At 51.9% G+C, this 24,145-nt stretch overlaps 1 protein-coding gene across 1 annotated transcript; it reads left to right on the top strand.

Moving 5' to 3' along the window:
- Positions 1-233: 233 nt before the first annotated feature.
- On the top strand, positions 234-17,482 carry FNDC5 (fibronectin type III domain containing 5). Its single transcript, XM_032202184.1, has 6 exons — positions 234-446; positions 9,434-9,549; positions 9,854-10,052; positions 11,636-11,728; positions 14,763-14,896; positions 15,671-17,482. Exons 1-6 carry the CDS (start codon positions 368-370, stop codon positions 15,710-15,712), a joined length of 663 nt encoding a protein of 220 aa, XP_032058075.1. The 5' UTR covers positions 234-367; the 3' UTR covers positions 15,713-17,482.
- The last annotated feature ends 6,663 nt before the right edge of the window (positions 17,483-24,145 follow it).

The following is a 24,145-nucleotide window of genomic DNA, read 5'->3' as shown; positions in this document are numbered from 1 at the left end:
CCCGGTGGCCGGGCCCCCCCCCCCCCCCCCCCCGGTAGCCCCCAGGATTGGGGAAACTGAGGCAGGCGGCGGGGCCGGGCCGGGGGAGGGACCGGAGCGGGGCTGCCCGGCGCTGCAGCGGGCGGAGCCGGGGCTCGGTGGGGCCGCGCCCGCCCCCTCCTCCCGGCCGAGCCGAGCCGAGCCGAGCCGCGCCGCGCTGCCGAGGGGCTCGGAGCCCACCCCCCCCGGCCGAACCGGGCGGCCCCGGCGGCACCGGGCCTCGGAGCTCTCCGCGGTGCTGAACGGAGCCGCCGCGCCCGCAGGACGCGCCGCCGGCCCGGCCCGGAGCGGCTCGGCACGGAGCGGCTCGGCCCGGCGGGCGCGGGGGATGGAGCCCTTCCTGGGCTGCACCGGCGCCGCGCTCCTGCTCTGCTTCAGCTACGCCGGTCTGCGCCCGGTGGAGGCAGGTAGGGGGCCGCCGGGCCCGGGGGGAGACGAAGGGGGAAGCTCCGGGAGGAACGGGGAGGACGGGCCCGGAGAGCTCCGGGGCGCGCCGGGGGCGGGCAGGGGGTTGGGGAGCACCGGGGGAGCCCCGGGAAGGAGTTGGTGGGCACCGGTGGAGGGGACGAGGAGGGCAGGGAGCCCCCGTCCCGCGGTTGCCTCCGGTGTCCCGGCTCTCCCGAGGGAGGCTCGGGGGCACAGGGTGTGAAAACGGCAGCGCGGGGGGAGCAGCAGGAGCCCCCAGCCCCTGTCCCTGCTCCTACCCCTGTGGCTCACGCCAAGGGGCTGAGCTGGAGCAGAGGAGGCGAAGGCAGCCGTATGCTGCCCACGCGTGGGCTGGCGGCCCCAGTAATCCCCCCCTGGGCAGCCCCACAGGACCCCTGACCATGGGACATGGCACGTCCTGGTGACACAAAACCAGGCCCTTGCCAGCTGGCCGGGTCCTCTAAGGGGGATCTTTTGGGAAGATAAATGCCCCTGGGAGCTCGTCCTAATCCTGACACAACCAGGAGGTGCTCAGCTCCCTGCTCTGGCCAGGCTGAGCCCTTGCCCAAGTGCCCTGTGTGGGTGCCACGTCTCGGCAGTGCTGTTGGTGCTCCCCTGGAGCCCTTGCTCGCCGCGCAGCCCCAGCCCCAGCCCCGGCCCCTGCCAGGCACCCTCCTGGCTCTGTGCGCACAGACAGGGCCCTCTCCCTCCCGAGCACAGGCGGTGTGGCTGCAGGATGCTGGTGGAACAGCTGCTTCGATTTGCAAAACGCTGATTGCCAGAATATCTCGCATGCCAGGAGGCTGTGGGTGACTGTTGGCGATGTGCAGCTCCAGGGAGTGGAAATTCCTGCCCCCAGCCAGCCCCAGTAGTTGTGGGAGTTATGCTCACCCTTGTCCTGCCTGTGCCGGGGCTGCAGGAACCCCCAAAAACCTTTGGGTTCGATGCACGCATCCTTGGCTAGACATCGGCACGCTGGAGAGGCCGTTTGATGAGGGGCAGACCCGGGGGCATTCATGAAACATTCCTAAAAGGAAGGAGCAACAGGGAAAACAACACCTCTGGAATTGCAACGGCCTTCCCGGTTTCCTGTAAACTAGGACACTTCCCCTGCTCTTCCTTATCCTCGAATCACCTCAGCCAGTGACTGAGAGTAAACATGGAGCTGTGTCCCTGCCCATCACCGCCCGCTGCTTGTCTTGCAGGCAGCGTTCACGGGTTGTGGGGAGCTCATCTGGTTCCTGGGGCCGGCAGCCCCGTGAGCACGCAGCACGGTCCCACTGTGCGCCTGCAGCATGCGGTGGGGCCGCAGGAGCCCCGGTGCTCCTCGGTTTGGACGAAGCTGCGTGACCTTGGTGCTATGCCCCGCGCCCCCGCCGCATCCCGCTCGTGCTGTTGGATCTGCAGGGGCCGGTGGAGGCGTTGGGCTGGGGGCTGGTGCTGCTCCGGGTTTCCAGGGGGGGACAAGACAAAAGGAAGGTGGGCACGGGCGCGATCGTCCCAAGGTCACACAGAGGTGGTGGCAGCATCACCACCAGCACTGCGTCCCCGGCACTGCCAGCCACGTGGCCACGAGGCCGCTGAGGCGAGCAAGCCAAAAGCCATCGGGAAAGCTCCTGGAGAGGAAGCAGGGGCCGGGGGGGGTGGCAGGGTAAAGCCTCAGCTGCGCTCCCCTTTGCACCCAGAGCTCCTGAAAGCAGGCTGAAAATAATGCGTGCTGGGGGGTTAAAGCTGCTGTCCCCAGGAAAGACCCAGGGGGTATGGCACAAATTCCTCTGCCAAGCCACAGTGAGGGCAGAGCTCAGACCCTGCGCACACTGGGCCCTGCTCTGGAAGGGGCATTTGGCCACCCAGGGCTGCTTCTTGCAAGGTGATGCCAAGGTGAGCAGCAGGGGAGGCAGGACCACGAGGAGGCAGCTGAGAAAGCCTCCACCCAGGGCTCTCCGACAGCCCTCAGCGGCGGCACGGGGGAACCTCTCCAACTTACTCCTGTGGCTGCCACAGAGAAATCCCTGGGGCCACTCAGCAGGTCTGAAGCACGGCTCGTTCTGTGGTTGTGCTTGCTCTGGGGGTGGGCTGGGCCCCTCTGCCCCGCTCAGAGCAGTGGAAACAGGAGGTGATCTGTGCTGGACCAGGCGGCTGGTAGGGGCTGTAGGAGCAGTGGTGAAAGACCTCAAAATGGTCCTCAGCCCCTGCAGCTTCCCAGGGCAAACAGCATCCCTGAAATATACCTACACATCAGGCAGCTCGGGTCAGATTTATTTCTGTGGGATGGAGGTGAAACAGTCTCTCCCAGGCTGGGTGAGACTTCACCCTCCAGCACAGCTCTGGGCCCCATCCAGCCCTCAGCCTTCCCTTCAGCCTCCAGGTCAAGCAGCCCGGTAGCACCTCGCCCCCATCCGCTCCCCAAAAGGAGCCCAAAGGCATCAGGCCAGGTTCTGGGCATGGCCCCAAAGCAGCTCCAAGCTCTCCTGCCTCTCCTGCGCACCTCGAGCCACCCTACAAATGAGGCTCCCTCTGCAGAGGCCGGGTCTCCACCCCCTCATCCTCCCCACCAGCATAACCAGTACAGGGGTGCTGGTCCCCACGGGACTTGCTGCCCTCCTCCTGCAGCCGGGGAGCCGAGGTGACCACGGTCTGGCAGCCTCACGTGCGTGATCACCACGGGAGCAGCGCGCGGCACGCACGAGCAGGCGGGGACGGCTCTGGCAGCAGTTTGCAGATGTCCGAGCAGCCCACGCCTGCCCCTTCCCGTCTCACCACGGCCACGGAGATCCCTGGCCAGCTGAGGGATGGCGTCAGCACTTTATTGATTTCTGCGTTCAGCGTAGGAGAGGTTTAATTGAAATATGGAGGTTTCTAACCTCGGTGTCAGCCTCCCAGCAGGGACTCTGCTGTGCGAAGCAGCCGAGGTTGCGCTACCCTCCTCCAAATGCTGTCTCCTGCTGGGGACGTGCATGAGGAAGACGGAGCGGGACGAGCTCGCACACATTAGCCATGCACGGGCACCCTGGCAGGATCCAAAAGCAGCCTTCATGGAGCCGTGCCCATGTGCTGGTGCTGAGTGCGGCCTCATCCATGTGGCATTTATTGTTAATTAACCCCCTCCTGTTTTATAAAGTACCCAGAGCCCAAATTAAGGCCTAGCTCAGGCATAATTCAGTCAAAGGCACAAATGGATCAAGCACTGAAGTAGGAAAATCTGTGTGCGTGCAGTAAAAACCCTAAAAATCTGTGTGTGTGCAGTAAAAAAGTGTTGTGCACAGGAGCGGAGCTGGGCTGGGACCAGGCAGCGAGCTCCCCGCAGAGCTCTGGGCATCGAGCTCCAGCTCCTGCTCCCCATCGCTGCCACCGACATCGCTCTTGTGCCTCCCTGGCAGTGCACGGCTGCAGGCTGAGGGGCTGTAAAAGACCGTGGTGCCCAGTCCTGCCTGGGTGTTTGGGCCCTGGATAAAACGTGCCTCAACAATGACTCAGCTCTGGGTTGGCAGCGTTAAAACCAAAGTCGGGGCATTGGCGAGACCTGGGCAAATCCTGCCTGGCTTTGGGACGCAGTTGGAGGTTTGGCAGCACGGGGAATTCTCCAGAGCAGTGATGGCACAAGGCTGCTCCAACCCCAGCTGAGGACCAGCTCTGCTGACTCCTCTAACCCCTTGCTCTTACCCTGAGGAATCCCCAATGGCTGGCTGGACACAGTGAGCAGCACCGTGCTCTCCGGGGGGCTCCACCCGCCCCAGCAGTGTTTGCACCTGCGTGCTCGGGCAGCAGGGAATCGGGGACAGAGCCTCAGGGGCGAGCGGGGGCTGGCCTTTTAGTATCCCATTAATACGAGGAGTGGGCGGTCAGCAGGAAATAATTGCCTCTTTCCCAGCCTGAAGAGCCACCGATTGTTCTTTTCTGGTCTCTGGAACCGGCAGGGCTCGGCAAACAGCCCCGCTTCCACGCGAGCGGGCGCAGAGAGGGAGAGCAGCGGTGCGCCCTGCGCCCTCCCACTCCCCTGCAGGCTCTCTTCATTAAAACACTCAGGGAAGCTGAACGGCGCGCCAGCCTTCCTACATACCCCATAAAGCTGACAAGCAATCACATCCACTGAAGGGAGCCGTGCTGGGAGAGCAGAGAAAGGCTCGGGAAGGCAGAAAAGGCAGCCTTTTGCCCCCTCCCACGCAGCCAGCAGGCAGGGGCGCTTTGCGGAGAGCGGCACGTGGCACCGTACCGATGCTCCTTCCCCTGGCAGGCTGCGTCCTTCCATCGCCTGTGTCTGTAGGAAGGGTTGTGGTGCTGGAGCACACACCCTGCAAGAGTGGCCGGGGTCTGGGTCCAGCTGGGCAGCTCTGCTCGAGCAGCTCCAGAGCCTCTGCAGGTGCCCCGACTGCTGCACCCCAGCCCAGGGGCTCCGATTCGGTTGAGCCCTTTGCTAGAGTAAAGGAGATGCTTGGGGAAGAGGTGCTGAGTGAATTAGAAAAATGCCATGACCACAGCATAGCCTTGCCCATGTAGGAAGCATCTGCTTTTAACTCCAGGCATTTCCAAGAGACCGGAGTGTGCAAGGCACTGAATTTGGAAGAAGCAGATAAGAGGGAGGCCGGGCTTCTTGGCCGCAGAGATAAACCCAGGGAGATGCCCTCATACCAGACCTAGAGCCTGAGCACGTAACTCATCAGGCAGAGGTGACCCCCGGGGTGTGACATTAACACCATCTTCCTTTTCCTCTGTGCAGATGGTTCCTCCAGCAGCTGGCATGGCCAAGGGCAGTAAGCTGGCTGCCACCCCCAGCCGGACCATAGGAGCTCATGGCAGGGGCTGCAAACTGAGAGGACTGGGTGGCTTCACAGGAGAGAGAGACAACAGTAAGGAGAGGGCCCATGGCAGCAGGGCCAGGAGCTCTGAGCTTCTCCCTGTAGCATCTGTGGCCTTGACACTTCCCTAGAGAAGCCCCAGCATCCTAGAAAAAACAAGCCAGTGATGTCCCCGCATGTGATTTCTTTTGCATCACACACATTCTTCTACACCTTTCGTGGCTCTTAATGAAAAACTTAATTCCCACGATCCAACATCCTGAGTTTTAAAGCTCCTGATTCAAAAAAGCACATCCAGCAAACGGTTTGGGTGCACTGTGTGGAGGGAGCTGGAGGTGAAGCAGCTCCACCCTGCCCATGCTACAGCTGCGGTGGCGAAGTCACCGTAAGGGGCAGGTGGGTGGTTCTCTGCTCCTTGTGCCAGCAGCCGCTGTGCTGACAATGAAAAGCCAGGAGGGAATCAGCCCAAAGCTGTAAAGCGTTGTGGCTTTTTTTTTTTTCCCCTCTCTCTTAAATAAAAGTCCATTAATAATCAGCAGAGCGTTTAATGAGAGGCTAGAAGGAGTTCTCAGCATTAAGAGGGGATTAAGAGTAATCTTTGCCGCTCACGCCTGCTCGCTGCGTGGAGGTGGCTCTGACCCTCTCTTACCAAAAAGCCCAGGGTGGGCAGGAGCACCGGGCTGCGACAGCCCTGGGAGGTGCAGGACTGATGAGGGTGAGAAAGAAACAAGGCATGGTTTAAGCATAATCAGTTTTGAAGTAGCCATTCCTTGTTAAAAATCATCATGACTTTACCTTAATTGATCGGTTCCTCCCTAAACAGGGGGCTGTGAGTTTTGCCGGCATGAAAATGAGAGCATCTTTCCATCCACGCACACAGCTCTCACTCAAATTTGGCCAAACAGATCCTCCGCCAGCCTGCAAGGTGTGATTTGCTCCAGCAGGCACTGCAGCCCCCGAGCTGGGGTAAAGCTAAACTGCTAAGCCAGGAATCCTGCACAGTCTGGGCTCCTTACAGACCAGACGGGGGCTGTGCTGCCAGCAGTGTCTCCGGAGTAATCATGCAGGAGGAAGGTTTGATGCACGGCGTGTTCCTTGCTATCTCACCCGCAGCGGGGAAGGAATTGGCCCTGGGGACATCCCGCTCTGTGCCTGCTCCTCAGAGCACCGGCAGCTCCCCTGGCTGCTGCAGGCACAGAGCAAAGTTTCCAGGAGCTGCAGATGAGTCCGAAAGGAGCCAGACGTTTGGATTTGGCACCTCGAGGCCCTGCTAGAGAGGCTGACCCGCTGCAGCCAGCTGGGAAACAGAAATTACTGAGCTCAGCCGGGCTGGCACTACAAAGAGCCGCAACTGGCCCAGGCAGCCAAAAGCGGTGTGGAATATCTTGGAACAATGATTAGATTTTAGAAAGTCATGATCTCATCATGCATCTCCCGGGAGCAGGGAGAAAAGCATCCTCACGGATTAAAATTTTGCTCGCAAATTACTCACTCAGCTCTGGGAGCAGGGAACTCATTTTCCCGGCTTTGTATTTCTGTCAAACGCTGCGCTCGGTTCTCTTTTCATATCACTTCTGTACTGATTTGACACCCCTGATTTATGTGTAGCTCCTCCTAATCTGTAGTAGTGAAGGAAAGGCATGCTCAGATCTGTCCTAGATGTTGCTGTGTTATCTTTGACTTTAACTACACCGTCTTACAAAGGTAGTACCATGGAGGGGGCTTTCTGGAGTGCTCTTGACCATGCACGCCAGCTGATTTCTGCCCTGCCTGCACTTGGAGTCCTGCTTTGAGGGCTCCAAGCTCGGGGCTGCAGCTTCACCAAGCGCATCCCCTCTGCCTTGCAGCCTCCCTCCAGCTCCCAGGGACATTGTTTGCTCCTCTCCTCCAGCTCTGCGACACCTTCCCAACTCACCTGTGTTTTATGTCATCAGGAAACTGACGTTTTTTAAGCTGTGCTCAAGGTCACAAACCTCAAAGGGGACCCAGGCACCAAGGGTGGTGCACTGCTTGTGCCCCTTTCCCAGCCTGAAGCTTTTTCCCCGATACTCTGCTCTCTGCTCCTGTGAGGCCAATCCATCTCTTTTCAAAGTCCTCCTGGGTGAATCAGTGGTAGCTTCTCCTAAAAATATCCGGGAGAGACAACCACGCTGGGATCTGACCGTACAGCTGCCCTGTGAGACGGGTGCAGTGCCTGGCTGCAGCTGGGGGTTGTTTTGTCTCCCAGCTCCTCCATGTCCTCCATATGCTCTAGCGAATTCACCAGGCATGACTCACAGACCTTCCCGGTGCACATTCCCGTCTGCTGACTGCCCCTTACTAAAATTAGACCCTCCTCTGGCCAGCACGTGGGCTCGGTGACGGGGAAGGTGGGGAGCTGCAGCCCCACGTCCCTTCCCTGGGTCACAGCAGGCAGCCGCCTCCACCAGGCTGAGCTCCCAGCCCAGCTTCTCCTTGGCCCTGCGGAGGACATCGATGGAATATTGCCCTTCTCTGAGGGCTGGTGGGGACCCTGCTGCCCCATTTCAGGAAGGCCATGCCCTTAGATGCTAATGCTCTGTGCTGATAGCGCCTTGATGGTGTGCTCCAGAAAGGAAGGACGCTTCCCTCCATGAAACCCTGAAGACCACCCTGCTTGCTGCTCCGCCTTCTGAGGTCTCAAATTCATGTGAACCTGACCCTGCACCTTCCTCTGAGCTTTTTTGCTTTCTGAAGGACTCCCCATGACCAGTTTGGGTCTGAAGGGCTCGTGCAGACATCCTATTCCTGAGGGTCCTGCCTGGTAGATGTGGGTCTGGCAGGAAGGGGAGCCCTGAAGGCTGGCACCGCTGCCGTTTGGGGAGGAAAGAGGGAATCAGGTCATTGCTCTGCTAGGTGTAGAACAGCACCAGCCTTCAGATGAGGAGTTCTGCACTCCTGGTATTTTCTCTGTTCCCCAGGGAGCATTCACCAGGAGTGAAGTCAGTCGTTTGGAGGCACTGACACTGCAGCTAGAATATTTTCGGCCACATTCAGGCGGCTGGGACTGACTGCAAATCCGACAAGTGTTACCGGAGACGTGCACACGTGCGCCCTTCTTTTACTGCTGGCCTCAGCCCCAGCCCCAGAAGGGCTGCACTGTGCAGTGGTTAAAAAGCAGCAGAAGTATTATTCTTTGATGCAAGTCAGAACAAATGACCCATTCCCACCCTGCTGACCTCCTGGGGGTACTCAGAGTCCTTGCGATCTGGTTAGCATTTACTTTTAACTCTGGTTAGCATTTACCACCTTCAGTTTGGGGCACAGTCTGGCAATTAGGAATTCAGTTTAACCAGAGGAGAGACCAGGGGTACAACCTGATGCACAGCACGGGAAGGACGGTGCCAAGCTTATGAGGCAGAACCTTCTCCCGGAGAAGCAAAGGGCTTCAGGACGAGGGCTGGCAGCTGCACAGGCTGACCCTGTGGCTGGAAACCCAGCTGTGCTCAAAAAACCACCAAATTCAGAGCCTCGGGCTACTGCTTTCATGGCCTGGCCTTTTCACATTCCCCTCGTCCATCGGTGGCTGGTGCAGCGTGTTCTGTCCTGGTAGTGGACGGCTGCTGAATGCCCTCTGGCCATCTGATGGAGCATCCAGCAGCTACATATAAAAACACAAAATGTGTATAAAAAAATTCTCTCAGACTAACAGGAAAAAGCAGAAGAATCACTCCCGTTTACTACCACTGACTTTCAAACCCCCAGAGTGCTCATCAAAGCATCCCGTTTTCATACTTCTAAGACAGATTTTGCATTTCCTCCCAGCTGTCACTGTCAGGCTGTAATAGGACACACCAGAGAAAACACGGAACGTGGCTGGGGAGACGAGTGAGCTAATCAATAGTCTGCTGTGCCGTCAAATTGTTTCCACGGGGCGGATATTTCACGGGTATAATGTAACTCATACTCTCAGCAGAGACCGCTAGGACCTCGCTGGTAATTAAGACATGGAATATCTGCCATTTCCAGGTCCCATACCCAGAGCCACCAACAGGAAGGTCACTTGCAGCTCCATTTCTCATGCCTCAGTCCCTGGCTATGCCTTACATTTCCTTTTTCTGCCCCTGAGCAGCCCTTTCCCACTCCCCTCCTTGCCCTTGCTCTGTGTCCTGCTGCGAGTGCCCCTGTACAGGCTGTGCTCTCCCTCCTTGCAGACAGCCCATCGGCTCCAGTCAATGTCACGGTCAAACACCTGAAAGCCAACTCCGCCGTTGTGACTTGGGATGTTCTGGAGGATGAAGTTGTCATTGGATTTGCAATTTCCCAGCAGGTACAGTGCCTATGGTTACCCAGATTCGGTCATGCTCATCTTCACCCCAGGTCCCCTCCGTTTCCAAATTCTCTTGCTGCAGTCTAAGCCCATTCTTTCTTGTCCTGTCCCTTGTGGTCCTGGAGGGAGCTTCCTCCCCGTCCTCTCTGCAGCAGTGCTCCGTGTTGTGGTAGCTGCAGAGGGGAAAGGGTCCGACCGTCTCCACGTCCGTGGTGGGCAGGGCAGGAAGCAGTGGCCTTAGACGCCAGCAGCACGCACGGGGAGGCCTCTCCGCCACTCTGTGCTCTCCTCTCTCGGCTTCCAGAAGAAGGACGTGCGGATGCTGCGCTTCATCCAGGAGGTGAACACCACCACCCGCTCCTGTGCCCTCTGGGACCTAGAGGAGGACACTGAGTACATTGTGCATGTCCAGTCCATCAGCATCCAAGGCCAGAGCCCTGCCAGTGAGCCAGTCCTCTTCAAGACCCCCAGGGAAGCTGAGAAACTAGCCTCTAAAAATAAAGGCAAGTGTGGGTGAGTTCCTGTGTGGTCCCTGGGAAGCCCAGGCAGCGCAGGGCTCTGCAGGGAGGCCAGGAGTGTGCTGGGCAGTGAGGACAGCTGGGTTAAACATGCAAGGGGCTGAGACAAGAGGGATGCCCCAAGGGTACCCAGCAGACAAGGAGGTGCTGAGGCTGTGTTGCTTTCTGGGCTGTGCCCAGCACAGTGCTGCTGGCTCAGGCTGTTGTCACAGTGGGACTGCAATAGAAATGTACTGAGTACAATTACACCTCAGTACTGGACACGCACTGAGTACACCTGAGATCAAGATGAGGTTACTTTCCCCTTGTAAAATACTGCAAAAAGGTGAGCAGCCATTGCTCCCAACAGCTGGCTGTTCTTTCCTCCCGTTTCAGATGAGGTTTAACAGGCGAAGTGAGGAGGTTTCCAGCCTGGGAGCAGTGTGTCCAGCATCCTTGAAAGTGGGGAATGGCAGGGGAAATTCCTGAGCAGCCCGTGCTCTCCTGTGGAACCAGGCTTCTGGGTGGCACTGGGCACAGCCCAGCTGTCCTCACAGGGCACTTGCAGGGAGCTGCTGAGCCCCCTGTGCCTGGGTTCCAGGACAGCAGGGGAAAAAATACCCACAGACTCCACTTTTCTTACACTTCAAAGGTTTCTGCCAAATTGCAGAATAGTTGAGGTTGAATGGAACCTCTTGAGATCATCTACCCCCACCCCCTGCTCAAGCAGGGTCAGCTAGAGCAGGTGGTCCAGGGTCATGTCCACTTGGGCTTTGAGTACCTCCACGGGTGATGGATGTCTCCAGCTTCCTGCCTGGAGGCTCCTTCACTTGCTCCTCTTAAGCCAAACCAGATGTGGAAGGTTTTCTGGCAGGAAGAATCTGCTACGGCGAGGGCTGGGGACCACAGGGGGCTGGGATATCAAGGGGACTCAGCCGAGGACTCAGCCTGTTGCAGGGCTTTTGGCTGTGGTTCTTAAGCAGTTGTGAGTTCTTGACTCTTCCTGCTAAAATGATTTGGTGTCGGTAAATACCGAATTGCTGCTCATCTGAAAGCACTAAGCGGAGCGCTGCTTCCCTCCCCGGAGGCCTGAACTGTAATCTTCTTAGTGCTGCGAAGGCGAGGAGGCGCATTACGCCCTGCGAGAAGGCTCTGCTCATTTCTGAATCCCATGGCCCCGGTGAAAAATCTCATGCCAGGCTCCCCGCTCCCGAGCCGGGAGAGGAGCTGCTGAAGCATGCAAGGTGTTGTGACAGGCACAGACGGCGCTGGCAGAGATCAGAGCCAGCAGCGTGAAATCACCGCGGGGCCGGACCCCGTGTGGGCTCACCCCGTGGCAGCACCTCCACAGGAGCTGCCCGCTGGCCCCGTCCTACCTCTCCCCCCTGCCCCATCCCCTGCAGGCTGCCAGGGACGGGCAAGGGGCAGCGGCTGCAGAGCTCGGTGCCCTGCAGGCTCAAGGCACAGCTCGCGGGGCTGGCGGGCGAGGAGGACTGCTCTGCGCTGATGATTTGAGCCAAGGGCACCGCTGAACTGGTGCCTGCAGCCCGCACGGCTAGGTTTCACCATCTCTCTTTCCCCTTGTGCAGATGAGGTGACAATGAAGGAGATGGCGAAGAAAAACCAACAGCTGCGAGCAGGGGAAATTCTCATCATTGTTGTGGTGTTGTTTATGTGGGCAGGTCAGTTCAATCTCTCTGTCGAAAGCACATAATATCCCCAGGGCTTGTGGCTTGCTTGGTTTGCATGTGTAATCGTGTAAGACCTGAAAAGAAACCCTTCCTCCCATGAAGAGCACTGCACATTCAGCTGTAAGGGCACTTCAGTTCCCTCTGCAGCATCAGGAGCTGGGCAGTGCCAAAAGCAGGTGAATCAGTGCTGTGATCTGGTGCAGCAGGAAGTAGATAATGGACTTGATGAACCAATTGTCTAATTCAGCATGGCTAATCCTGTAAGCGCAATTTTTCCAGAAAGCACTGATGATAATGTCCTCAGCCATCCGCCAGGATGCCTCGAGCCCTTCAAATGACACAGGTCACTGTAATTAACTGGCTTATTATATGACTCCAGCTCTCATGCAAAGCAGAAATTCCCATAAGAATTCTGCCAAAGTTCAAACACACATCAGACATCAAGAGACTTGCTCTCAACACCCACTATATATACACCAAAACCCACTGCAAAAACAACTCAAACAATGGTAGCATTGAAAGAACAAATAGCTCCAAACGTCAAAACACCAATAAACCCAGATACTCACAAAATCCACTGTTAAAACACAAAGAACAGTATTTAATAGGAAGAGGAGGAACATTAGCAGAAGCACATTAACCAAAGGAGGGAAAATCTGCACGAGCTCTTTCCAACATGAGTTTGGGACTATGTTTCAATTGATCTTATACCAAATTGTGCCTAGGACAGATCTCGCTCCTGTATTTTAAGCTAGCAAACAGGGAGAGGAAAATTCCTGAGTCCCACCCCGTCAGCTTAGCACATCCAGAGTGGCTGCAGGCAGCTCTTCAGCTTGTTCAGTTTGGATATTACATGCGTGAGTTAATGGGAAATAAAGTTTGTGCGCTTGTCTTCTATTTCGAGCCCCAGCCTCCCCTGGCTGCCAGTCAGCTGCTGCTCCTGCGGCAGCACAAGGCATGAATGAAACAACATTTGCTCCCTGCGAGTCACAGAGCAGGCTGCCATGGGGAACGGTTCAGGTGACCCGAGAAAATTGCCAGGCAGGGAAATTGGCGCTGTGGTAAATCTGCGATCCAGAAAAGACAACCTTTGCCACTCCACCTCTAGTCCCCCTGTCCCAGTCCAACCAGATTCCCACGCACGGAGATGCCAAGAGCCGCACGGAGAATTCTCCTCGGCTGGAGGAGAAAACGACCACAGAAGCACCGAGGGTCGGCTCTCAGGTCCCCTGGGGTTAGGTCACGCTGCGTGAAGGTCTGTCTGCTATGGACAGTGGTCTGCCACCTCTGCTGCTGTAAACCTGTAAACTGCAGCAATCCTGAGCCCATGTGGATTGCACTGGTTTACTTAACCAAAGGATTTGGCCCACTTCTACTAATTTCTGCAGAGCTGAGAACACCTCCATGGAGAGATGTGAATAGGAAGCCAGTCACTGACCTGAGAGCTGCCAAAACGGGGATGGAGGGATTAGCTGTCCTCTAATACAGTTCTGCGAGGTTTCTTTCAAGTGAATCCAGGTGACACAGAATCAGATCCACTAAAATAGTTTTTTTTTGCCCTGGAAAGACCTGAGGTTACCATGCATTGTAAAGCAATTATTGCTAACGATGATAACCAAATGAAAACCCAAATTAAGGTTAACAAAAATCTGTAGCCCATGGTCTTTCCAGCATTTAAATCAAGCTTTATCTTTGCACATTCCAATTTAAATGCCCTGACAGTAAAAACAATCATGAATAATTACATGAAGTGACTGAACAACGGATTCATCTCCTGCCATAGCCTAATCTAAAACTCCGATCAGCATCTGAATGAAGAACTTGCTAATGCCACAATTTCCCCTCTAGTCAGATGACTTACATTTATGAAGGAAAGTGGGTGTGGGAAAGAGCTCTTCTTCATCCTGTGGGCTCTTTACCAAATCTCAATATGTAAACAACTCTTTGCAGCTCTTACCCTGGCCACAACCTGAACACATGACAATGGTTTAGCAAATGCAAGCCGGAATTAGTTTGTGCCCCGGGCTCTCAACTCAGAGAAGAGCCTCGTGCTCCTGTGCTGGCTGCATTTCTCTGTGCCTCAGTTTTACCATCAGGAGGCACAGAAGGTGTGACTATGCCAGATGTTAGCCTGTTCTCCCAGGATCAGCCATTTGTTCACATACGCAGGAAGAATTTGGACCACTGTGTTCATCAGTAACACCTGGGGGCTGCTGCCATAACACCACCTCGCTTTAGGAAGCGGTTTGTGATATCTGGCAAAAGCTGTACATATGTTCTGCTGTTAGGGGAGCTAAAATATTTTCCAGTTGCGAAGAAGCAACATCTGCTCAGGTCTCCTTTACCCCTGTGTTTGGAATTTCCAGGCAGAGAAGTCATTTGGTCAAAATGTCATGTAAAAGCTTCCGAGAAAGACATTCCCAATCTTCTTATTTGTCATTGCTGCCCCTGCTTTTCTTTTCTTGTGCTTGTGCGTGTGGGAGGAAATTTCCAGCGGCAGCTTTTGCTGCCGTCACCGTTGCATATTTGCAGATGTTGTCCTGCTGCTCAGGAGACCCTGGCTTACATCGTCAGCAGGCGGGTACAGTATATGCCTTGTCTGCCAGCTCCAGCTCCTTCTCTTCACCTCAGAGGAGAAAGATCATGAGGCACATTTCCACTCACCAGAAATTCCAGGAGCTCCTGTGTTTGCAAAGCAAAGATACCATTTAACCACACGGTCGGTGTTAATCGCTATCCAAATGTAGGGCTTAAAGCACTTGTCCCATTTAATGACAGGGAAATTGGAATATAATTAATCTTCTGTCCTTCCATCTAACTAGTTTAGCATGGAATTGGCGCTGAGAAGGAAACAGCCAGAGGGCCAACTAGCTGTGTTAGAAAATGATCCTTAGGAACAAGTGTGAATGCTGCCGAGATCTCTACCAGGAGGCACAAAGCTGGCTGGCAAGCAAGGGATTTCTGATCTCTGCAGGCTCCAGGGGCTGAGCTCATTTGTGTGATCACTAATGCTTTTTCCTGTTAGGGGTGATCGCCCTGTTTTGCAGACAGTACGATATCATCAAAGATAACGAGCCAAATAACAGCAAGGAGAAAGTCAAGAGCGCCTCGGAGAACAGCACTCCTGAGCACCAGGGCGGTGGGCTCCTCCGCAGCAAGGTGAGGCTGGCACACGGGGTGGGGGGCACGGCAGGCAATCAACTTCCAGCTGGGACTCAGCTAAATTACCCCCAAAAAGCAGCTGCTGCTAAACATCCCTGCTCCAGCCTCCTTCCTCCAGCGGGGATGCAGAAGGGAAGCACTCCTTCACCTCCATGCATGCCAGCACCGTGGCTCCTTCAGCATCTGAGCACCTCAGGTGTGTCAGGAGGCCAGCGTTTCACTCCCACCTCTGGGTCAGCCCTTGTGCATCAGTAAACTGGATTTCAGTCCATATTTTTGAAATATCTGAGCATCTCTAGGAAAAAAATGTGCTGAGCAATGCTGCAGTCCCTGAGCTGCTTGGTTCCTTACCCCCAGAGCAGCAGTTAGGTGGCAAGCGGTAAAGGGGACATTAGCCTCACAATTAACTGAAAAATTGATCAGCGGGAGCATGGCTGGTAATACATGTGATGTTAAAGGCATGCTGTATTTATAGTGTAAGGAGACTCAAGCCTATAATTTATACCAACTTATTCCATTAAATTTGACTTTCCTGTGTTTCTGTTTGCAACTTGTGTTCTGGCACATCCCCACCACTTTGCATTTACTTATTATTTGAAACAGTCACTAATTCATGCTCACTGCTTGCCCTTTTTCCTTACCCTCAGGGGATGGGAATAAGGACTTTTACAGAAACAAAATTCGCCAGCACACTGCAGAGATCTCTGATGTTTTTTTTCCTCACGTGTTACTCCTAATACGTCCTTTCTTCATTTGTCTCTCCTCTCCCAGTTTCCAAAAAACAAGCCCTCAGTGAATATCATCGAAGCGTGACAGCCTGCCATCTGAAAGACGGACTCCATTTCTCACTCTCACTTTCTGCCTCTGAGCCTTGATGACTGGGGAGGTGAAATAATGTTGGAGCAATCTGGAAGGAGACCCAGCGATTGTCACTTGATGGCATACACCTCCTTCCTCGTCTGTGTTCTGCAAAACATCTGGCCAGTAAGAAAAATCATGAAAAAAAAAAAAACAACAACAACAACAACTGAAATCTGAACAAACAATTGAGATGGAAAAGCATCAGTGAGACGGCTGCTGCCGGTGATCCTGCACTGGACTCGTGAATCACCTGGGCTGGAGCAACTTCTCACACACCCCTCTCCACCTTCGCACTCCGTCTTCTGGAACAGCCTCCTCGTCCTTGGAAATGTTACAAGATTTCGGTGTATCTTTATTTTGCCTCACTGTCACTACATCTTGACAGTATCAACGTGAGCTCAGGCATCAGTCACTGTCACTCCTCTCCGAGCAAGAAGGAAGGAAAGATCATCACAGACACGAGTAGCAACCAGATTTTGGCTGCTGTGTGCTCTTGGCTTGCTTTGTTCCATTGATATGTATCATGTAACACGTCTTACAGGTGGGTTTTTAAAACAAAAAAGTCATAGCCCAGTTACCATTCCTCCTGTGAGAACTTCCCTGGTTGTTCTCCAGGTAGGCTGCAGCTCATGACTCCGGTATTTCTGTGTCTCCTGTCTCACGCTGGTGTTCGTCATCGCAGATACTCGGGGCACTCCAAACACTTTGGCACAGACCAGTACGAGGGGACACCAGAAGCCCCTCTTCAACTTCCAGGATAATTTCAAACATTTTCTCCATGGTATTTTCAGCTGGGTCTGAGTCCACCAACAGTGTGATAAACAGTCCATAAAAACGTAGCCAGTCAGCAAAAAAAAAAAAAAAAAAAAAAGAAAAAAAAGAAAAAAAACTCATGATACCGGTTGCTATGCAAGGTCTCCAGGGGCAATAGCCATTTACTGCAAAAGGCTCTTGCCTAAGGGACCTTTTTCTGAGGGCTTAAGTTCTTAAATGGCTTCTTTTCGTAGGGTTCCTGTGGGAAGGTCTGGTTCTCCTTACACGTCCCGTCTGCACTATTTTCTGTGACGCTGTAATGCCAGGTGTCTGCTGGAGTCAGTCCTCCACGAAAAGGGTGGTGATGAATGGGAAAGGGGTTGGGGTTCTCCTCTCTCTTGTTAAGTGCTTAATGTTCACAGCTGACAGGATCCCTGGGGTTGCTGGTGCTCTGGAAGCTGATAGATGCAAGTCCATCACACGGAAAAAAAAATTATTCTTTGTAGTGTGCCATGGGGTATCTGTATTTATTTAACTACTCCACAAGACCACTCCATATGCACTAGGGGATGAGGCAAGATCCTATTTGTCCCATCAAAACCCAGACAGGTTGGCCTGAGAAGGGTCTCTCTTTACAAGCCTGCACTCGGATGAGCCTGGTTTAAAAGTCCCTGCAAAGAAATGGGCTGGCGGTGACCGAGGTCAGCCATCTCTCCACTTCCACTGACACCAGCCTTTCCAAAAGAGTTGATCTGGGAGAAAGGCCCTAGGCAGTCTGCCTGCAGACACGGTTGTGAACAAGCAAGGGCTTCGCTTGTGCCAGTTCCAGAAGGCAGGCCAACCCCAAAGGTCTCTTCAGAGGATCCTTTGCCAGAACATACTCCTCCATCACCAAGAGGGAGAGGTCAGCACCTCTGATACAGACAGAGCAATAAACATTTTATAATGTACAATAAAAGATTAAAGGCATATCCTGTGTCCTTGTAACGTCTGAATTCAGTAATATTTCATCTTTGCCTGCTTCAAGCGCAACACGGAATAGAACAGGGCGATTTTCCCTGTGTTTCCCCGGGACTATGGGTGAACTGTTTTTTCTTTGTCTGGGTACAAAGAAGCAGCATGGTTCACCAGAGTTCATTGTGGCTGTGGGATGAAGGGAGAAAAAAAAATCCTCGTGTGACATAAATAGCACTACAGCCATACCTACTAGCAGGGTTCTTCAGACATCCCTGTTATCTCCTAAGAAAGAAATGTCATTTGGAATCCATAACCCTATAAAAGGAGATTTAGGACAGATGGTACAGCATGTGCAAAACGATAAGGGAGATGCTCTCTCATAATCCTAGAGCAGACAGCCAAGCAAGCAGCCCTCTAAAGCCTGCTCGTGAGGAAATTCAGTCTGGTAATTTGGCAGATTTGGGGGGCGGAAGGTTGTGTGCCTGTTTTTAAAGGCAGTTGTCCCTGGGAATTCAGACCATATGACCATATCTTTTTTTTTTTTTTTTTTTTTTTTTTTACAGTAACAGTTGTTGTTCCCTAGTTACAGGTTTAAAGCACTTATTTTTCTAACAAAGATGTGCTTACTCCTTGTTCTTTGGAAAAGGAGAATTAAAATTTAAAGCACTGGTGTTCACTCAGAGTTGAGTATTTGTACCATAATGTGGCAGAAGCTAAAAGGGTTATCATTATGTTTCATAAATGCAGGCTCTAAAGGTAAGGTAATAATGCTATTAGTGAGAGGAGACAAATGTAGGCTGGCAGAAACTCAGCCCATCAGAGTGGGACTCCAAGCTATCAACTCCAAGTGATTCTCTTAAAGGAAATGTTTTAAACTATGAATTAAAGTGATGTGGTAAGTCCACACTTCAGGAAAAGGCATTTCCCACTATAGGAAAGGAAAAATACTTAAGATCCTATTTTCTGAGACTCAGACATCAAAGCCTTACCTGCTGTTTCAGTATGATCTCCTTCTGTACCCCATGAGTGTTACACACCGATAAGGCTCTGGGCTTGAGCGACTGCAAGCCTAAGCCAGCCTGGAGAAGAAAAACCTCATTCTCATCAGCAGTGGTGAAAAGATACTCCTTCGTGAGACTTAGAGGTGTTTTACTGCCAACAGAGGGATGAGATCGGGGGGAATACAAGAAAAAAAACATGCCAGCAGTGAGAAGCCACCTTGGGCAACAGAAGAGCCCACCCTGAAGGCCATTCACAGCTCCCCAAATGTTTTTGCCTGAGTGCTGATTTTGGCTGGTTATTGGAAGCAGGGATTAGGAAAGGGAGGTTTCTATGAATACTAAAAAGATGCAGGTGGGAGTGGGCTGGTGTGACAGGGATCCCAGAGAGCCCTGCAGGAACGGATTTCCCATTGAACTCAAACCGGAGGCAAGCAGCCCTCTGGCCAGCCCTGCTGCACCCCTGGGTGTTAATCCCATCCCTTCCCAGGAACCAACCACGCAGGGACACGGGCACACGAGGAGCAAGGAGCTGAAAACAGAGCCCCTTGCCAACACACGCTTTGCATGTTTGAAGTTAAGCACCACTTGCCTTCATCCTTCCGAGCGCTGTAATATTATGCCTACAAGCACAATTTAGCCAATATATTCCTCCCCCACGAGTTTAGGAAAAGTGAACCGCAGGAGGCGGTGTGGAGCAAACAATCCTGCACAGCATGTCCCTCCAGCTCACAACACAGCACCCTGCGCTCCTCACACCTCCCTCCGCACGGCGAGGAACAGCACAAGCTCCGAGCTCCGTCTCCTCGGAGGAAAATGAGAACATTAGGCATTTTATTCACTGACAGCTCAATAGCATCAGAGGAGGAAACTCCTACACGGCACAAAGTGTTAGTATAATCTCAGCTGGTAATGATTTTCTGGAGGAGATGTAAATGGAGAGGAGCAGGCTGCTAATGCCGGTATTTGCCGAAGACATTAGAGGTTACATCACTCAGAAGTGTATGTCGCAGCTCCACATCCATTTTGCTGATAAAAATATGGCAATTCATTGACTGAGTAGTCAGACTTCACTTCCAGCAAGGATAAAGATTATACCATATGTTATACCAAATGCAATTTCCCCAGATTTGTAGAAAAGCTCCCTAACTACACGTACTGAGCTGTTCCAGGCTGGCCTGGAAGCTGGAGTCTGGCACAGGCTAACTGACCAAATTCAATCAGCTTTCTAGCATTTGTTAAAAAGCAGTGTGATCAACATGTTGTTATGCTAAAATATCTTCTGTTTCCTCCACAAATCTGGTGCGTATTCAATTGTCTGATGACCTTATAGATTAAAATGATTATGCTCCTACTTGTTAGCGCTCCCAGCCCACACGTCTCAGGGAAAGGGAGCTCGATTCCCTTTCGGCTCATGCCTCAGCATCAATTTTGTTTAACTAAGTTCCAAATGAAGAACCTTTATTATTAGTGACAGAGCCAGGAAAGACACAGCTTGAATTTTAGATCCCAGATGGAGTCAGCAAATTTGGCAGCCAGGAAAGCCATCTTTTTGCTTGCAGTCTGAACACATTGGGTATGGAGTCATTGAGTGGCAATAATGGCACAGCCCCACGATGCCATTTGACACTTTGCAGCACATCGCTGTCCTTTTTAACTGACAAGAAAAACCTCACTCGGTGCCACCAACCGCTAAATATAACCTATTTATGCCATCCAGACCTGTTTTTCAGAGGATGCAGCCAGCATAGTACTAGACATACTGTTAAACCAAAAGTAAACTGTTTTCAGCTTCCACTATTGTTTCATGTTTCAGGACATAATTTCTTCCTACTTATTTACAATAACCTTACAGCACAAAAGCAGGGAAAAGTTAGCTAGCTGTGGAGAGGACAGCTGAAAAAAAAATAAAAAAATCCATAAAGTAGTTTAATTTTAGATTCATCATTTTCTAGCTGCTGTTGTTATAGTGCAATACATTGATGCGTGTTATTAATTTTTTAATTGTAAGACATTTCATCACAGTACTTACACGCTGCTTGCACAAAACAGTCTCTTCCAGACCCACGTTCCTGGATTCTACTACAGCAAAAATCATAAACAGCCCTCGGCTGTACTCCAGTCACAAACGTGTTCTTCCATGAACAAGTAATATGCAATCTCTCTCCCCTTACCATATCTCTACAGTTCAGCATGTATGAATCTCAGCTGCAGTGTCGAAGAATTAAATCAGCCACAAAGCTGCCCAGAAGCCCAAAGCCTTTACATGGTGCAGAGCCGCTCTGTGGCAGCGTTCTTTCACTTGGGATTCACAGACCACAAAACGCGTGCAGGGAGGTGCCTGCTTCTGCCTCCGGTCCTCGGGCACAGGGAGGCTGACCGTAGGCAGAGCACAGGCACGGACACCATCACCCTCCTGTCCTGACAGGGTGCTGCCTGTTCAGAACCATTTCATTTTCTCAGCATGGCCGAACTGGCAACAGAATGCTTGCTTTGAGAGAAAACTGATGCAAGATTGACTACAGTGCATCACTTCATAGTAATCTGAGATACATAAAACCAAGACAGCTAGCATGGACCCCTGAAGGCCTCACCAGAGCACTTCAGCACGCACAGCAGAGGCAGAGCATTGCCCGTGCTCTTCCCTCTCTGTTGTGTCACTGCTGATCACCAGTAACCATCGATCACCAGTCGAGGCAGACCAGAACCGTCCCAGCAGCCTGTGACCACAGCAGCAAAGTCACTTAGAGGCTACACTGGCATCAAGAACCTGTTACTAGCTGGAGAAGATTGGTTATTAACACAAAGCCTTAATGCTGGACTTGGGACATGCACCACGTATGCCTGTACAACCCACCAGAAACAAGACACCCCCTGCCCCATGAGACATGAATTATGCATGAAAATACAGCAATTACTTCGTTAATGGGTGCAGCATTATCTACGAATTAGTGTAGTCAGGCAATAGCAGGCTCTGTTCCAAGCTCCGCTGCTTATCCTTTGGACAAATTACTTCGATCCTCTGTGCCTCAGTCACTGCACATCTAGGTCAGTGACAAACTTCGGCCGCTTTTAAAGCCACCTCCTCCCACCCCAGTCTGGATTGGAAAGGCAAAATAAAACACATGAGGCTCAACGTTGAAAAATATTAGTACTGTACACAAATTTTATTTCTTTAAATTCATGTTAGACAAAAGTGTCATAAAAGATTCAGATTGGTATAATAAAAATATAGTAGTACTTCCTCCATGGACGATCTGTTTTCTGAAATTTACCCATACACCTTCTTATGCTTAAATGGCTCACAAAGCCCATGCAGGCCCTGTCAGCACACCTGGGAAGAACATTTTGCAGATGATTGACCTCTGTTTTACAAATCCTCCAAATAATTTGGCATTTCCACCCTCTGTTAGGAAGGGCGATGGAGGCAGCAGAGACCAGCAGTCGCTGTCAGACAGTGCAGCTTAACAAATGAATGTGAGGTCACATTGCCCTGGGCTCCCCAAAAAGCAGGTAAGTAAAAGGGAAGAGCTGCACAAGGCAGGAATCCTTACAGAAAGGCTACTAAAAGAGGAAGGGGATGAGTGAGAAATGGCAGCTAGCTTGAATTCCAGCTAAAGCCATGAGATTTCCTGCTGCCCATCCCTTCTGAAGGCCAGGAGTCAGTCTGCACCAACAACAGGTTGGGAGCTTAGGACAGAGATTAGCCTGGGTGACCTGGTCTTGGGTTTCCCTTTCTGCTGCTCACTGAGATTTTCTTCCCAGAATATTAACCAACTCCTTTCCTTGCTGCTACTCGCAGTGCCTTTACTGCTGGTACTCTCCTGCAGCGTGTTCCTGACACTTCTGCAAGGGATTAAAGGAAACAAGACAGGAAAAGGTATGCTGAAGCAAGACTGGTCCAGTATAATAACACAGCAAAAGAGAAAAGGAATACCACATCTAACAAGTGCACAGTGTTTATAAACGGGAGTGCAAAGCTCATGAAACATTTTTGCATGAAGTAACAAATGAAACAAGGAAAATTAATGACAGGCAGCAAACTCTTCGGGGATGGCAAGAACAACAGAACAAGACAAGACGTAACCAAGCCAGGGAAATCAGCAGCTGCTCCCCAGTTTACTGTAAACTGAAACATAACTTTGTCTGTGCCAAGTGGAGGGAACAGCATCCACAAACTGTTTGTACGATTTAAAACCTTAATGTTATTCAAAGGTAGCCCAACAATCACTGTAGGAGATTTAATGCCCAGGCTTAGGACCAAGCTTTAAAGAAAAGCTTTTCCCACTTCAAAGCATATTTTCCAGACTCCCTCACTGAGATATTACATCCTCACATCCAATATGCAGTCTCCAGTTGTTTGTTACCTACTCTGTAAGATTATTTTTATTTCAAAGGATAATACTGGTGCTAAACATAATAAAAGTTAACTATAAAAACAGATCGCATCAAATTGCATTTCAAAAGCCACTCTCAATGTTTATAGCACATAGAAACTTCCATTGGGTGTATTTAAAACAGATCATGAAAGAATTTATCAAAATACAAACCACTCAAACCCAGAAAAAATGAAGAACAACTCCAAGCACGGAATAATAACCAGACAGCCCCTCAGCAGCAAAATGAGACAGAAGGAAAGGCAGTGACAGGGCTATGCTGGAAGTGGCCAGGAATGCTCTGGAAATGGTGATATTTGTCCAAGTTCTTGCTCACCTGCTGCGTAAGACGGTTCTTTTGAGTGGTTTTCTTGGTGGACCTTGGGTAATTTCTGTGAAAGTAAGTTTACTTAGTTAAAACAAATAGTTAAAGCAAACACAACACAGAAGCACGTTTAGGCTGGAATGGTACCTTCTCCAAAAATGCCTTCCTCATTCCCTGGGGCTTGCAGCTGGTATCTAATTTTCTTGTTATGAGGTTCTGAAAGGGAAACCACATTTTAAGAAGGCACCTTGGTAAGTAACAACAGGAAAGTTTAAAAATGCCCGGTCAGGAACGCTGCCTCGTGCTCTGTTACTTTCTTTGCTCAGTTCTCTCCCCCTGGCTGAGCAGAGAAGGCTGAAGGCTCCACTACCCAGCAGTTTAAACAAAAGGCTGATTTTCAGCAAAGTGCTGCACATACATAAGAAGTACACTCATTTGCTACACCTAAGCATGTTCTGAAATAACAGGACAAAACCCCGCAAGACTTCAAGCAACCTTACAGGAGCAACATTAAAAAAAAAAAAAAGTCACATTTCAATGAGTTTGGTTATCTCCCATCCTCAGACCATTGCAGAGCTTTTCCACATCATCAGATGCTGTTTGCCCCTTCTGCATTTTGAAAAAAAGCCAAATCTATCTTACATTTTTTCTCATTTTTGTGCAGAGGCATCAGTGTAAGTCAGGAAATACAAACCCATCCAAGGGAGTACGAGGAACCAGAGGGGCCTCTCCTACAAAAACACTGACAAAACAGTTGGCTTGCAGAAGGAGCACCTGTCTGGCACACGGCGCTCATATCCCCAACGCAGAGCACTTCATTTCTGCAGCAGTTGCTCAGCAAGAGCAGCTGGTGACCAAGGAGGTCACAAACCAGCAAAGCAATTTGTTCGTGCCAGCAGCTGGGGAGAGGTATCTGCATTGCACCCAACGTAGCTGCTCAGTGGAAGTTCAGAACTAAATCCTGGCAGGATCATAC

This window comes from Aythya fuligula, chromosome 23 (assembly GCF_009819795.1).
Source record: "Aythya fuligula isolate bAytFul2 chromosome 23, bAytFul2.pri, whole genome shotgun sequence".
NCBI lineage: Eukaryota > Metazoa > Chordata > Aves > Anseriformes > Anatidae > Aythya > Aythya fuligula.
The sequence above is the reverse complement of the archived record's forward strand: the minus strand, read 5'-3'. Positions and strand labels throughout refer to the sequence as shown.

Coding starts and splice junctions, on each gene's coding strand:
- FNDC5 (XM_032202184.1), top strand. CDS start 368: ATGGAGCCCTTCCTGGGCTGCACCGGCGCCGCGCTCCTGCTCTGCTTC. Junction 447..9,433: donor TCTGCGCCCGGTGGAGGCAG/GTAGGGGGCCGC, acceptor CCCTCCTTGCAG/ACAGCCCATCGGCTCCAGTC. Junction 14,897..15,670: donor GTGGGCTCCTCCGCAGCAAG/GTGAGGCTGGCA, acceptor CTCCTCTCCCAG/TTTCCAAAAAACAAGCCCTC.